The following is a 15206-nucleotide window of genomic DNA, read 5'->3' as shown; positions in this document are numbered from 1 at the left end:
AAATGGATTGTCCAGTTATTACATTTTATACACTGTGCTGTGCCATCCCCTGTGCTACCTTACTACGTAATCTTTCACAACACCCTTCTGAGCAGAGGCAGAAGTAGAGGCAGGGCATAACATACACATACATTAACAATATTTTCACATGAAAATATTATGTATGTGTACTGTAATGTGTCACTCACAATGTATAGGTCATAAACTCAATGACTAGTGTAACAGAGAGGTCCTCTGTTATTTGTCCTTTGCAGTGCACATAGACATTGTGGCCTTTATGCATTGATTGAATAATTTCATAGCACATGAGCACTAGCTGACCACAAGCTAACTAGTTCTACCTGTTGAGGCAGAATGTTTGATAATCTGGCAAGTGCAATAGGCCTATGTTAGCTCTGGTCCATAGCCCTAATGCCACGGCATTAGGGCTATGGACCAGAGCTAACATAGGACTTTCAATGTATTGCCCTCGCATGAAATGCACCACAGCCTCTCGACTTCTGCTAACGTAAAAATTACGTTTTCGCTACGCTATTTTATATGTGTGGTGGGGGGCTCAGAGTGCGTCCACCGTGGAAAGTAGTCTTTCTTCATAACAAAACCGTCTTTGTATTGGTGAATAGCAAAATTGATCTTTTTATTTTAGCAGAAGTCGCATTTCATGCGAGGGCAATAGAGTGTCGCAGTCCCGCCCACCAGGGCCCAGGAAATGATTCCCCGTTCATTTTCCTCATAGACATTTCAAAAAGTATTTATTTAAAGACCTTTTAAGCCTCGTACAAAGCCAACTCGAGTTGTGAGAAATCATGACAACAAACAAACATTTTCGGGCCGAACAAATAATTAGAAAGAAGAAAAAAACACTTTTTTTTTTCCTTCTTTGTAATTATTTGTTTTGTCCAAAATAGTGTTTATTGTCATGATTTGTCACAACTCGAGTTGGCTTTGTACGACGCTTAAAAGGTCTTTAAATAAATACTTTTTGAAATGTCTATGGGAAAAATGCATTGCGAATTATTTCCTGGGCCTGGCGTCGTCATGCTAGGGGGCGGGACTGCGACGCTCTATACATTATGTCCCATAGTCTAGCTAGAGCCAACGGCTTGAGGCTATGGACCAGAGCTAGGCCTATGTGTAAAATAACAAATATGAGTTCAATAGAGACCAAGTGAAATGTGTGCAATATGGGTAATGCTAAGTGATGATTGAAAGCTTAACATGTACCAAGTTGGACTGTTTGCCAGTGAAATTGGGCTGGATTAAGTCAGAATGGCAGAGGGGGGTTGTAATGTGTGTTTAGAGTTGCTAAGGATATTGTTGTAGTGTAATGTTGTAGGAGAATAATAATGCTGTAGTTCAGGGTGTTTTAGGTATAATTTATGAGAGTAAATGTTCTATGCATTTTTGTATTTGTATATGGGTTAATCTACCCTTTAGATAGCCTGGTGACCCCTGCTGGACAACATTTGCATTCGGAGGAGGGAACAAGGTGAACTCAGTAGCCTACTGCCGCAATCTGGCGAAGTCAGGTTAACCAGTTTAGATGGTGTAGTTTTGGACTTTGGACTACACTGTAGTCCAAAGTAGATTTGCTGCGCATATGGGATTAATGGCATGCGCCATAAATGTACAATGCCATTTAAACTGAAAACGATCGTTTTCATCTTAAATCAATTATATTTCATTGAAGCAACTCTTTAACATTGTTTTCATACCATGGATGTGATAAGAAAATGTATCAAACATAAGGGAATTATTAAATGTTACCGGGTGTACCAGTTTGGGCGTTTGAGTCAGTTCAATGGGAAATACATTGATTACACAAAAAAGAGGAAACGTTTGATTGATTGAGTTGTACAATGTTATACAACCCTAAACTGATTTAGAATACACTCTGTTGAAAGACAGCTGATATGTCAAATATGTAAATATTCCATATAATGTTATGTTATGACATGAGAACAGTTACAGCAGGGGCCACGTGTTCCTCATGAGCTTGTAGATCGGCCGTTTTCAAATGGCCAAAATGTGACTGAAGTGGTTAATATGTTGATAATCCAAAAAAATCTACAGTGAGGTCAGATGTAGAGTTGCTGGCGAGCTCATATGCAGATCTAGTACGTCTAACCATGGCTATCCTCAGGGTTTGATGAGGTCAGTAATAATATGAAGATCATAATAATATGAAGATCATAATATGAAGATCACAACATTGACCTCATCAAACCCTGAGGTCACGACACTGAACTCATCAAACCCTGAGGATTTTAGTAGTGTAGATCCATATGTGGAGCTGACTATCATCACCTGGATCAGGAAATACTCAAGTACAATTACTCCAAAATTGTACTTAAGTACAGTACTTAAGTAAATGTACTTGGTTATACTTTCCACCAATGCAATAGTTACATCAGGGGCCACATTGCACAGCCCAGTTTACTGCTGCCAGGGGCCTTTGAGGGCCACACATTGTCAATGTGCACCGTTGTTCCAATCAACTCCAAACTTTATGTCAGGGGTCTGACATGAGAATAGTCACACCATTCTCATGTCAGACCTTTGTTATGGGCTTTGCTTATTCACATATCATGTGCCAGCAGCCTATACCCAGGTGGGAAGGATTGAAACGTGTGTGTTTACCACTGACGACATCTGACCCAGGGCTGATGAAATACTGCCTCAACAGGTGCGACGAAGATAATTAATTTCCACATCTAATGAGGGGAATGAGTCACTGAAGATCCCTTTCAAAACATGCTTCAAATTAATTAACAATATATTATGAGTGCCATAGGGATGGGCAACAATAGAGGGTATGCACGTGACATCATAATCATACCCGACTGGGGCGACTGTGGCTCAAGAGGTAGAGCAGGTCGTCCAATGATCCATGGGTCGGCGGTTTGAATCCCGGCTCCTCCTGTCTACATGTCGAAGTGTCCTTGGGCAAGACACTGAACCCCAAATTGCTCCCGATGTGCTGGTTGGTACCTTGCATGGCTTCCGCCGCAATCGGTGTATGAATGTGCGTGTGAATGGGTGAATGTAATGCACAATCTATGTAAAGCGCCTTGGATAAAGGCGCTATATAAATGCACCATTTACCATTTTGTATACCCGGAAGTTATGCTGGAACGCCTATACTGAGTGGCAAACATGTGGTGAACATCCCATACATCCAAACAGAAAAGTCCTATCTGATTGCATTGAAGAATGTTAAACTCACAAGCTTTGCCACTCGATTTGCCACTCACTTTATCCATGCACATACCCTCTATACAGTAAATCAAAATGGTTGTTAATACAAAATACACCAAATGACCAGCTCGGCCGCCTTGTGGTTAGCCCTAAGATATGGGATTTGGGGTTCAATTCCCCGGCCAGATCGTACAAAATACTATAATAATGGGACCCAATGCCTCCTTGCCTGGCATTCAGCATCAATTAAAAGGGCTGGTTTGGGGGTAAGTCCCTGTAACATACCAGTGTCATGTCCAGGGAATGTACTTGTACATGATTACATCAAGCTGCTATTCAAGGGTAGGCATGTCACGGTGTGGGACATTTCCGGTTAATAAATACACGTCACCATCGGTAACACCACGTACGTAGCCCACTTTAATTACTTACTTGCTTAAATTGGCAGTACATTTGTATTAGATAACTTTCAGTTACTGAATAATTAGGACCTAGTATTTTATCCCTGGCCTGCACCTTTACATTTAAAAAATAATCTGCAAGCTGCAAGTACTATACACACAATACAGATGCCAGGATTGTAATATAAAATGAGGGGACCACAAGAAACAGGTTTTGAGAGGATTTAATGTGTTTGACAGTCAACATCTGTGCTTGAATGTGAACAGACACTCAGATGTTTGGATTGACGATCTTTCCCATGAACAGAATGTTGTCAGAGTCAGCGATGAGAACCATGAAGGGACGATCAAACTTCAGTTCAGGGACAGGGCGATGGACGGCCGAAAGGTTCTCAGTCTCGATGCCTGTAACTGCAGTCGCAGTAGCTCCAGTCTCATCTACATCCAATGTGGCTTGGTGCACAACCTGTACATAATAAACAATTTACAATTTACAATTTAGGCATTTAGCAGACGCTCTTAATCCAGAGCGACTTACATTAAGCAATAACAAAAGCATGGCATACATCACATATATAAAATGTAGTTATCATGAATCATGCGTAAACTAAGAACGTAACAGTGGAGTATCTATGTTAACTATACATACTATACTATATAATATATTATACATGTGTACTATAAAGTGCTATGACTACATAAAGTGCAATTCTAGAGCTGTCTACGTAACAAGAGCTACGTCTGTTTAAAATACTATCTAAGTCTACATAATGTGCTATCTAAGGGGCTAGGCTAGGGCAAGTGCTACGGGCCATGGTGGAGTCTGAAGAGGTGGGTTTTCAGACTACGGCGGAATAAAAAAGTTAGATCAGTGATTCTCACACTTCTTCATTTCAAGGAACCCCATTTTCTTGGTATACATTAGGCCAAGGCCACGGGCCCTCATAACTAAGAGTTAAAGACCTGTAAAGGTCCATTTGGTTCCTAACTATCAGCTGGGACCCCTGGAAACTGTCCTAGGTTTGAAAACAATTTGATTAGATAAAATATCCTTTATTGATCCGATCCCTGTGGGGAAGTCAAGGTGTCATAGCAGCAACAGCCGTGGGCCTATAGGCATCATGGTGGTAGGTACAGGTACGAGTATTGAGGAATAAAATCAAATTAGAATAAATAGACATAGTCTCAGTTTGACCCTAGCCATGTGCACTTGTTTGGACTCAGTATTAACACAATAGTCTCTCAATAAATATGCCTTTGTTGTGATAGAAAAGAAGGGACCAAAAGACAGTCAGACACTCATCCATTGTGACAGCTCTTACCTTTGACACAGCCAGACTGTGGTCCTCTGAAATGCCACTGAGATCAGCTGCATCACCAAACATGTCTGTCATTCCCATCTGACGCAGCACAACATCCAGGTTCATTTTAGTCTTGATGGAAAATTTTGGAACAAATATATTGTACTTCCTGAAAAGGAAATACAAAACACTTAAGACTATGGCAAGATATTGTGGATGATCAGTCTGATGACCTTATAAGATCATTCTGGAATTGACTCCATCTCTGACTTTTAGTGGATATTACCGAAGCGACCTTTACATTTAAAAATTACTCTGCAAGCTGCAAGTACTATACACACAATACAGATGCCAGGATTGTATTTGTAATATTAAATGAGGGGACCACAAGAAACAGGTTTTGAGAGGATTTAATGTGTTGACAGTCAACATCTGTGCTTGAATGTGAACAGACACTCAGATGTTTGGATTGACGATCTTTCCCATGAACAGAATGTTGTCAGAGTCAGCGATGAGAACCATGAAGGGACGATCAAACTTCAGTTCAGGGACAGGGTGAGGGACGGCCGAATAGCTGACACTCTCGATGCCTGTAACTGCAGTCGCAGTAGCTCCAGTCTCATCTACATCCAATGTGGCTTGGTGCACAACCTGTACATAATAAAAAATTTGATCAGTGATTCTCACACTTCTTCATTTCAAGGAACCCCATTTTCTTGGTATGCATTAGGCCAAGGCCACGGGCACTCATAACTAAGAGTTAAAGACCTGTAAAGGTCCATTTGGTTCCTAACTATCAGCTGGGACCCCTGGAAACTGTCCTAGGTTTGAAAACAATTTGATTAGATATAATATCCTTTATTGATCCAATCCCTGTGGGGAAGTCAAGGTGTCATAGCAGCAACAGCAGTGGGCCTATAGGCATCATGGTAGGTACAGGTACGAGTATTGAGGAATAAAATCAAATTAGAATAAATAGACATAGTCTCAGTTTGACCCTAGCCATGTGCACTTGTTTGGACTCAGTATTAACACAATAGTCTCTCAATAAATATGCCTTTGTTGTGATAGAAAAGAAGGGACAAAAAGACAGTCAGACACTCATCCATTGTGACAGCTCTTACCTTTGACACAGCCAGACTGTGGTCCTCTGAAATGCCACTGAGATCAGCTGCATCACCAAACATGTCCGTCATTCCCATCTGACGCAGCACAACATCCAGGTTCATTTTAGTCTTGATGGAAAATTTTGGAACAAATATATTGTACTTCCTGAAAAGGAAATACAAAACACTTAAGACTATGGCAAGATATTGTGGATGATCAGTCTGATGACCTTATAAGATCATTCTGGAATTGACTCCATCTCTGACTTTTAGTGGATATTTTACCGAAGCGACCTTTACATTTAAAAATTACTCTGCAAGCTGCAAGTACTATACACACACAATACAGATGCCAGGATTGTAATATTAAATGAGGGGACCACAAGAAACAGGTTTTGAGAGGATTTAATGTGTTGACAGTCAACATCTGTGCTTGAATGTGAACAGACACTCAGATGTTTGGATTGACGATCTTTCCCATGAACAGAATGTTGTCAGAGTCAGCGATGAGAACCATGAAGGGACGATCAAACTTCAGTTCAGGGACAGGGAGAGGGCGGGAAACTAAGACTATCCCGATGCCTGTAACCGCAGTCGCAGTAGCTCCAGTCTCATCTACATCCAATGTGGCTTGGTGCACAACCTGTACATAATAAAAAATTAGATCAGTGATTCTCACACTTCTTCATTTCAAGGACCCCCATTTTCTTGGTATGCATTAGGCCAAGGCCACGGGCCCTCATAACTAAGAGTTAAAGACCTGTAAAGGTCCATTTGGTTCCTATACGATACATTTTTATTTCATTTTTTGGATGAAAGGCACAGGTACAGGCATACAAAGAGAGTGCACACAAAGTGTAATTCAAATTATTTGCCTACTGCAATCAGTGGCTTGCCCCTTGCCTCATTTTTAAAAAATCCTACCCCCAAACCCCTGCACCAACCACCGTTGACAAAAAAATTAAAGAGAAAATATAGTAATGATAACAATTAAATGCAACATAAACATATATCAAAACAAATTGTAAATAAATAACAATAAATTAATCCCTCCCAACCCACCCCGTCATAGGCCTGAAAAGAAAAAGATATGAGCAAAGATTTCCATTTGGTTCCCAACTATCAGCTGGGACCCCTGGAAACTGTCCTAGGTTTGAAAACAATTTGATTAGATAAAATATCCTTTATTGATCCGATCCCTGTGGGGAAGTCAAGGTGTCATAGCAGCAACAGCAGTGGGCCTATAGGCATCATGGTGGTAGGTACAGGTACGAGTATTGAGGAATAAAATCAAATTAGAATAAATAGACATAGTCTCAGTTTGACCCTAGCCATGTGCACTTGTTTGGACTCAGTATTAACACAATAGTCTCTCAATAAATATGCCTTTGTTGTGATAGAAAAGAAGGGACAAAAAGACAGTCAGACACTCATCCATTGTGACAGCTCTTACCTTTGACACAGCCAGACTGTGGTCCTCTGAAATGCCACTGAGATCAGCTGCATCACCAAACATATCCGTCATTCCCATCTGACGCAGCACAACATCCAGGTTCATTTTAGTCTTGATGGAAAATTTTGGAACAAATATATTGTACTTCCTGAAAAGGAAATACAAAACCCCAGACTATGGCAAGATATTGTGTATGATCAGTCTGATGACCTTATAAGATCATTCTGGAATTGATTGATCCATCTCTGACGTAAATGGTAAATATAGCGCCTTATATAGTCCCTTTATCCAAGGCGCTTTACATAGATTGTTTCATTCACACACACATTCACACACCGATGATGGCGGAAACCATGCAAGGCACCAACCAGCTCATCGGGAGCAATTAGGGGTTCAGTGTCTTGCTCAAGGACACTTCAACACTAACTCTGGGGAGCCCGGGTTCGAACTGGCAACCTTGCGGTTACCATTCGGCCACTCTACCCCTGATCCACCGCCACCTGACTTAGTGCATATTACCGAAGCGACTTTGGGAACCTTGAAAAGGGCTTTTCAATTAGTGTAGAAGGATTGTTATTGAGGGCCTATGGTCCTTCATTGTATTTGTATGTTTTCTTCTTCTTCTTCTTCTTCTTCCGCCAAACATTGCAGTTCTGGCTTAACTGTGCAGTCGGTTTTCGTGAAACTATGGCAATATGGTAGTAGAGGGCTATGCCAAACGGACCAGTGAAGACGTAAAGCCCACAACAATTGGCCAAAGGGTGGCGCTATAGCACCAATTGAAAATGCTAACTTTGAACAGGCATAGCCCATGAACCCTTTGACCGTCAGCAATAAAACATCAATACACATATGCGTCTCCTCATGCTGAACAACGTTTGTCTTCTGACTTTTGACCTCTAACCTTTAGATCACCCAGTATTTTGAATGATGAATAATTTCTGCTGTCGGCACTCCAGGCCAAACCGTGGAGTATCTTTTTACGAAATGCGGCAATATGGTAGAGGGCTATGTCACCCTGCTTAGACACGAAGCCCACAACCATTGGACAAAGGGTGGTGCTACAGCGATACAACTTCAATACACATCATGCGCCTCCTCACGAGGAACAAATGTCTTAAGGGGACCTATGAACTGTGACCCTTAGATTCACCATTTTGAATTATATGAAAAACTGTTAAAATCTATCTACTCCTGGGATTTTTGATCAAAATGCAGGGACATTTCTTGGGCTTTTGTTTTTAAGTTTAAAAATTAAGCTTTTATGAGCCAATCAATATTGCAGTTTTATGAAAATTATCCTTCTGCCCCTAATACATATATGCAGAGTCACATGTTTATGAAACTTTATATGGTAAAATAGTGCTGAAACCAATCTTACCTCGGTCGGCCTAAGGGGGGCCTCATGCCATTGAGCCACTTGGCGTAGTGCATGGGGCAGATGTGCTCCTCCAGCTCCGTCAAACCTCCGTCAGGGAGCAGCAGCAGCATGGAGTAGGAGTTGTTGAATGGTATACGGAGGACCGTGGTGGAGATCTCCCGGTCAATGTAGACATCGAACCTGTCCTTCATGTTCATCATCTGGACAGGAACCTACGACAGCACCATGTGGATCGTTACATAATAATAACACGATAAATGGTGACGCAAGAAATTCCACAGTCGCCCTGGAAAACAAGGAATGATCAATTTTCGGTTACTGCATCGACTGTTTCTCACTTCCAAAACATTCTTGAGAGCAACATTTAGTTGTAAATGACATTGTGTGTTTGTTTATATGGGTGTCATGTTGGATACGGCATACTGGTAATTTAACAGCGCGGCAGGTGCTCTGATAGTCTTTGATTATACAGCGGTCGGTTATAGAGCTGATCTGTGATTTTTCCGAATTCATGCAGCTGAATTCAGCGATTGACCAAGCCGTGTAATAAAAGATACTATACAAATAGGTGCAATTAGTGGTTACCAAAGAAACTGATAAAAAATCCATTCAGTAAGACAGTAGTGTTACGGGGTGTGGTACCTGGTTTTGCTCATCCACATTGAACTTATCCTCCTTGGTACGTGCAGGTTCAAATGGAGTCTGCCATTTTCCTGTTTGACAGAAAACAGTAGAAACAACAATGACAGGGGTCCAGATGAGTTATTATTATTATTATTAATTAGCAAATTACGAACATTGCTGGCCCACAATAACGTACCTGACCTGGCGGAGACCTGTGCTCCAAGGAGCACTTTTTCTAATTTAATTTCTGTCTGGTATATTTATTTATATTTGAAACTACAGAATTGAATAACAGCTCAGAGATGACATCTCTTACCTTTGTAGTATATGTAACTAATAAGATACATGATAGTATCAGGATCCAGGTCTTCACTATTCACTATTTGGTCTATCTTGCCGTGGGTCTTCTCCCCCACATACTTGTTGATGGTAGCAGCACTCTCTGTGGGATCTTTAAAGTTCACATCGAACCCGTCCGCCAGGTAGGACTGCCTGAGAGCGTCCAGGAACTCAGGCTGTGGCTTGAACTTATTGTCCACAAACACTGCAGTTCCTGCATTCATGTCTTCTGATGAAGGCTTGCTGGCTCCGGTCAGAAGTCCATGGAAGGCCTGGTTTACATCAGCCTGCTTCAGCACGGAGCTGTTGAAGCCCAGACCACTGAAGATCTGCTGGTGGGTTTGGCCCCGGGCCCCTACAGACAAGGCTGCCAGGGCCAGGCTGATACTAGCAGGTGAGAAAAAGATGTTCTTGCCTTGGCTGTTCGTTTGACCGGCCAGTTGCCTGTACAGGTTGAAGGTGAAACCTTTGTTTGCTGATGTCACCATGGCGAGGCTGTTTGCAGCAGCCGATTCGACTGGTATCAGGGGTGGTGTTCGACTGGTATCGACTGGTACCAGTCGAATGGGGTGGTGCAGCTGCGCAGCGTGGTCTGTACTGTTATCACCATGACCTGTAGGTGATGGGAATGATTTGTGGTAAGAAACACAGGGGAACATTTTCTTAACCACTTTGGCTTCTCCCTTTACGACAAATAGCAAAAATAATTGATCTAAAAGCTCACATCACTTCGCATTGTGATGCATTGTGACTCTGAGCTTGTAGATGCATGCTGACTTTCCGAAATTACGTCATAGGCCAGCCAAGTCTATGGACTGATAATGTCTGTTGAGCCTAATTATAAATGTCCCGCCCCAGCCAAAGTCTATGGACTTTAATGTTTGTTTAGGGTAAGTTATGGTAGGACGTCATCTCACTGATATAAATACATCTTGTAATAAATGTATTTAATTTTTCACAGACATGAGAACATCCACATCAAGTGATTTTTGAGCCCCACTCATAGTGATGATTTGATTGGCTGACGTTTGAGGATAAACAGTGAGGGCAGAAAAGTGACGACACCAATTGTGATTGGCCGGAATGACAGAAAAGTGAGGATGCCAATTGTGATTGGCCGGAATGTGACGATGTATGATATGAGCGCCCCTCACTTCACACAAGTGTGATTCTTTTGATATATACAAAAGGATATAATCTGACCAGAAGCAGGGATAACACATCCCCACTGGCCATAAAAACATTAGAGACCAGACATCTAAAGATAAACAAAAACATTAGTGACCAGACATCTAAAGATAAACAAAAACATTAGTGACCAGACATCTAAAGATAAACAAAAACATTAGTGACCAGACATCTAAAGCAGAGACGGATCTGAATCCAACCCTGGTCAGCTCCGTTACCTTCATGGTGATGTCCTGTACCCAGACATACCAGCGCTGATAGAATCCACACCCCCACGGCTCCTTGCGTCATGGTGAGCTTTCAAAGGATTGAAAGACTTCCATCAGTCAAGTTCACTCATTGTTAAAACACATTAGGCTGTATTTTGCGTGTCTTAAGTAACAGGTCTTATTACTTAACTTAAGACCTGGAGGCGTGATCAATTTGGCTATTCTGAGTGGCCAAAGAGCCACGCCTCCAGGTCTTAAGTTAAGACCTGGTACTTAAGACACGCAAAATACAGCCCATTATGTGCACTTTTACCAAGACATCCGTCCTGGGCACTACATGCGGTAATTCCTAGGACGTCTGTGGACGTCTTGGGCACAAAATGTGTTAACTAAACAATCCTTTCAATGTCTGGAACTACGATGTTGTAATCCATTCCCAAATCAAATATGAAGTAGAATGACTGCAAAAAAATAACTGTTTTTCAAGCAGATGTGATTAAAAGTATATTATTTTCGGCGAGCTACACTATATTATTATGACGCATTATAAATTAGCCTAAAGACTTCCTATGAAGTAGCTAGTAAATTACTCACCTTCCTAATGTGAAGACACCTCACCACAGACTGCTGAAAGACAGACAAAGGAAGGGGAGACAACCCCTTTTAACAACTGATCAGAGCCACTGCACTTTGACATGTTCTTTTGCCAAAATTATGTCCTTCTCTTATTTGCTCTGCCTTTGTGTGTATTCTGTGTAATGATTGCTGTTCCTCTATCTCTTAGATCGATCGATTTCATCCATCAGTCACATTAGAACTTCCCTTCATTCACATCTTTATTTTATTTGTATACAGTAATTAGACAGGAAAGGGGGAGAGAGATGGGGGGGGAAGACATGCGGCAAACACCGACAGGCTCAGGACTCGAACCCACAGCACGCCATCAGACTGGATTACCGGCCTAGGTGCTAGGCCGGTAATCCACCGGCTCTGCCGCGGCCCAGGCCCCTACATTCACATCTTGATTCAACTTGTTTATGCTTCTAAACTGACAGTAGCAATAATGACATATACTTGATATATTTGCACTGATGTATTTGCACTGTGCCCTTCTTTCCTCTGTTGAGCTGATGATGGACAAAGGAAAATGCCAGCACCCCCCAATTGTTGTATTATGGACCATAGCCTACAGTGAAGTTGTTCACACAAAGTTCACCTCTATGCTGCTGTATTGTCTGAAGGAATTAAGCCAAACAAAATTAAGTTTTACTCTATGTACCTGTACACAAGATGTAACAATAAAGTATAACCTTGAACCTTGAGATGACATGGTGGTTTGTGGAGTGGGTGGGAGAGTGTGAGCAATCATTACTAATGTTAGTGCACCACAGGGTTATGTAAGTTCATCTGTACTTTTCACCCTTTTATACTGACAGTTGTCATATGTAGGAATGTCTGTCTGAATGTTGGGCACTGTCATACCAGACCAATACATTCTAAAGTACTCTGATGAGAATTTATCTCTTAGATAGTTCTAGTGATCCTGGGCTGCACCAACAGTTTAAATAAGGTGGTTGAGTGGAGTCATAAGAACGCTCACATCATTAAAAGGGACACTTCACCCTTTTTGTAAAAAAAGAAATATGTTAATGACGTTTAGAAATATGTGGTTTTAGATATTTTAGATTTGTGCAGTGTCCTCACTTACTTAATGGACTACATGTTGTCTCAGTAGTATAGCTTTACTGAGGTTAAGGTTAGGTTTAGGCTGTCAATCACAGCGACTGGCCAATCACAGCACGTCGGCTGCACAACCCATGTAGGCTTTGGTATGTTGCATCCATGACATCAATCATGGACACTGAGGAAATCTAAAATACATTAACCACATTACACACCTAAAGACCCCAGGAATGTGTTCTAAATCTTCTAAACGTCATTAACATGTTTTTGCCAAAAGGGTGAAGTGACCCTTTAACCAATTGTTTAATGGTGAACCACTAGAGACACACAGATACCTCATTATTATTCATAGTGGACAGATCAACGAGTTATGTTCATACCTAGGAGTAGTAATAGACCATCTTTTGTCATGGAAAGATCAGATAAAATCAGTGGGTAAGAAAACAAAGCAAATCATCTATTTCCTTCGCTGTTTAAGACGTATTCTTTTGTTTGCACTACTATGAGTGTTCTTCAGTACTGTAGTACCACCTGGTATGGATGTTTGTCTGTAGCCTTAAATTCACAACTGCTGAAACAGCTGAACATTTCGTTCAAAGGTTGGCAGGAGGTTGCGCCCAGGATTACATAGACAAACTAGAAAAAGTGCCCTTCTGGGCACAGGTCTCCACCAGGAGGATAGGATTGTGTGTGATGTTTGGCAAAATGTTTAGGAGTAATATAAACATGTTTATTTGTTTGTGTGTGTGTGTGTGTGTGTGTGTGACGCGACTTGGCCTGTTGTAGCGCCACCATGAGGCTGATTTGAAAACTGTCAAGTGACATTTCTTCCTCAGCCTAGTAGTAGGAATAGGCATGCACAGTTTCACCGCAATCGGACGCTGCGTTGCGGAGTTGTGGCGATTTGTACAAAACGGGTAAAAAACAGGCTACTCCTGAAAACTTTAGAAGCCAATCGTAGCCAATCAGGATGGATAATTATGAGAAATCAAATAAATCACATGATCACATGACTATACAATTTACAATTTACAATTTAGGCATTTAGCAGATGGAGAGCTATGGAGCTATGGAGAGCATGTGTACCGATTTGCGTGAAATTTGGATAAAATCTGAAGGAGTAATATTAGAAAATGTGTTTTACATATGTCGGCCTCCTGGTGGCGCTATAAAGAGCAGATGTGAAAAATTCCAGGCAAAGGTTTTTCCTTGGCCTCTAGGGAGTGTGCATACATGGTTTTACACAGATCGGTGCAGTTATAGGTAAAAACACACATCGGCCAGTTATAGCGCCACCATGTGGCTGAGTTGAAAATATTCAAGTGGCATTTCTTCCTCGACCTAGTGGGAATGTGCGTGCAAATTTCACGGAAATCACACCATGTGTTCATGATTTGCAGCATTTTGTTTGAAACGGAGCACTCCTGCGAACTTTGGAAGCCAATCTTAGCCAATCAGGATGGAGTCTGAAAAATCTGAAAGACCCGTTTCGTTGAATGGCTCTAGAGAGACTGTGTACCAATTTGCGTAATGTTTGGACAAAATCTGTAGGTGTACTGTCAAAACATTTGTTTTGCACAAAGCGGCCTCCTGGTGGCGCTATAACAGGCCAATGTGAAAACTTTGGGGCAGAGGTTCAGCTCTGGCATTCAGGGAGTGTGTGTGCAGAGTATGGCTGCGATCAAGCCAACGGTGCCAGAGATTAGCTGTTCACAGACGGACGGACAGACACACGGACGGAGTGCAAAACATACTCTCTCCCCATGCCTTCGGCCTGGTGGAGACAATGACACTGCATGGCCTGAAAAGGTTGAGAAACCACTGATCTATGATGCAGCAGACAGCGTGGAGTCACAGTGCAACACATTTATACGTTATGGAGTTCGAAAGCCTCACAATTAAGATGTTCTCAGAATCGTTATAGCAACATCCTTTACATGTGTGTAAACAAAAGAAAACAAAGGGTGGATTTAAGGTTTTAAGCATTTTATTTGCTTTTAGAGAAAAACTTTCCTTAAATCTCCTATATGATGCCGCCATTCACTGATGAATGCAAAAATGAATTGTGGTTCTATAACGGAATTAAATTAATTTGTTTAAAGTCACATACTTCTCACATCACTCATCATTATAGATGGTGATACCGTGATACTATTACTGACTGGAGAATAAAATGTATCATTGCTGACATTTCCTCTGAGCCAAGTCAGATAAATTCAGAACCGGGACACCAGCAGAATTAACTGTGGCATAACAGAATATTAGCAGTAGTCTAAGTTGAGAAGCCCTACTAATCAGAATTAAAGCAAGAACTCTGTACAGC

At 41.5% G+C, this 15206-nt stretch overlaps 1 protein-coding gene across 1 annotated transcript; it reads right to left on the bottom strand.

The window, feature by feature from the left end:
• Positions 1-6457: 6457 nt before the first annotated feature.
• Positions 6458-11285, bottom strand: LOC306919765 (serpin A3-3-like; the record flags this gene model as incomplete). The annotated part of the gene is made up of 6 exons (XM_079496316.1): positions 11210-11285; positions 9781-10416; positions 9483-9553; positions 8841-9052; positions 7460-7607; positions 6458-6649 (listed from the first exon to the last, which is right to left on the bottom strand). Exons 1-6 carry the CDS (start codon positions 11280-11282, stop codon positions 6458-6460), a joined length of 1332 nt encoding a protein of 443 aa, XP_079352442.1. The 5' UTR covers positions 11283-11285.
• Positions 11286-15206: the final 3921 nt, after the last annotated feature.

This window comes from Electrona antarctica (assembly GCF_951216825.1).
Source record: "Electrona antarctica genome assembly, chromosome: 3".
NCBI lineage: Eukaryota > Metazoa > Chordata > Actinopteri > Myctophiformes > Myctophidae > Electrona > Electrona antarctica.
The sequence above is the reverse complement of the archived record's forward strand: the minus strand, read 5'-3'. Positions and strand labels throughout refer to the sequence as shown.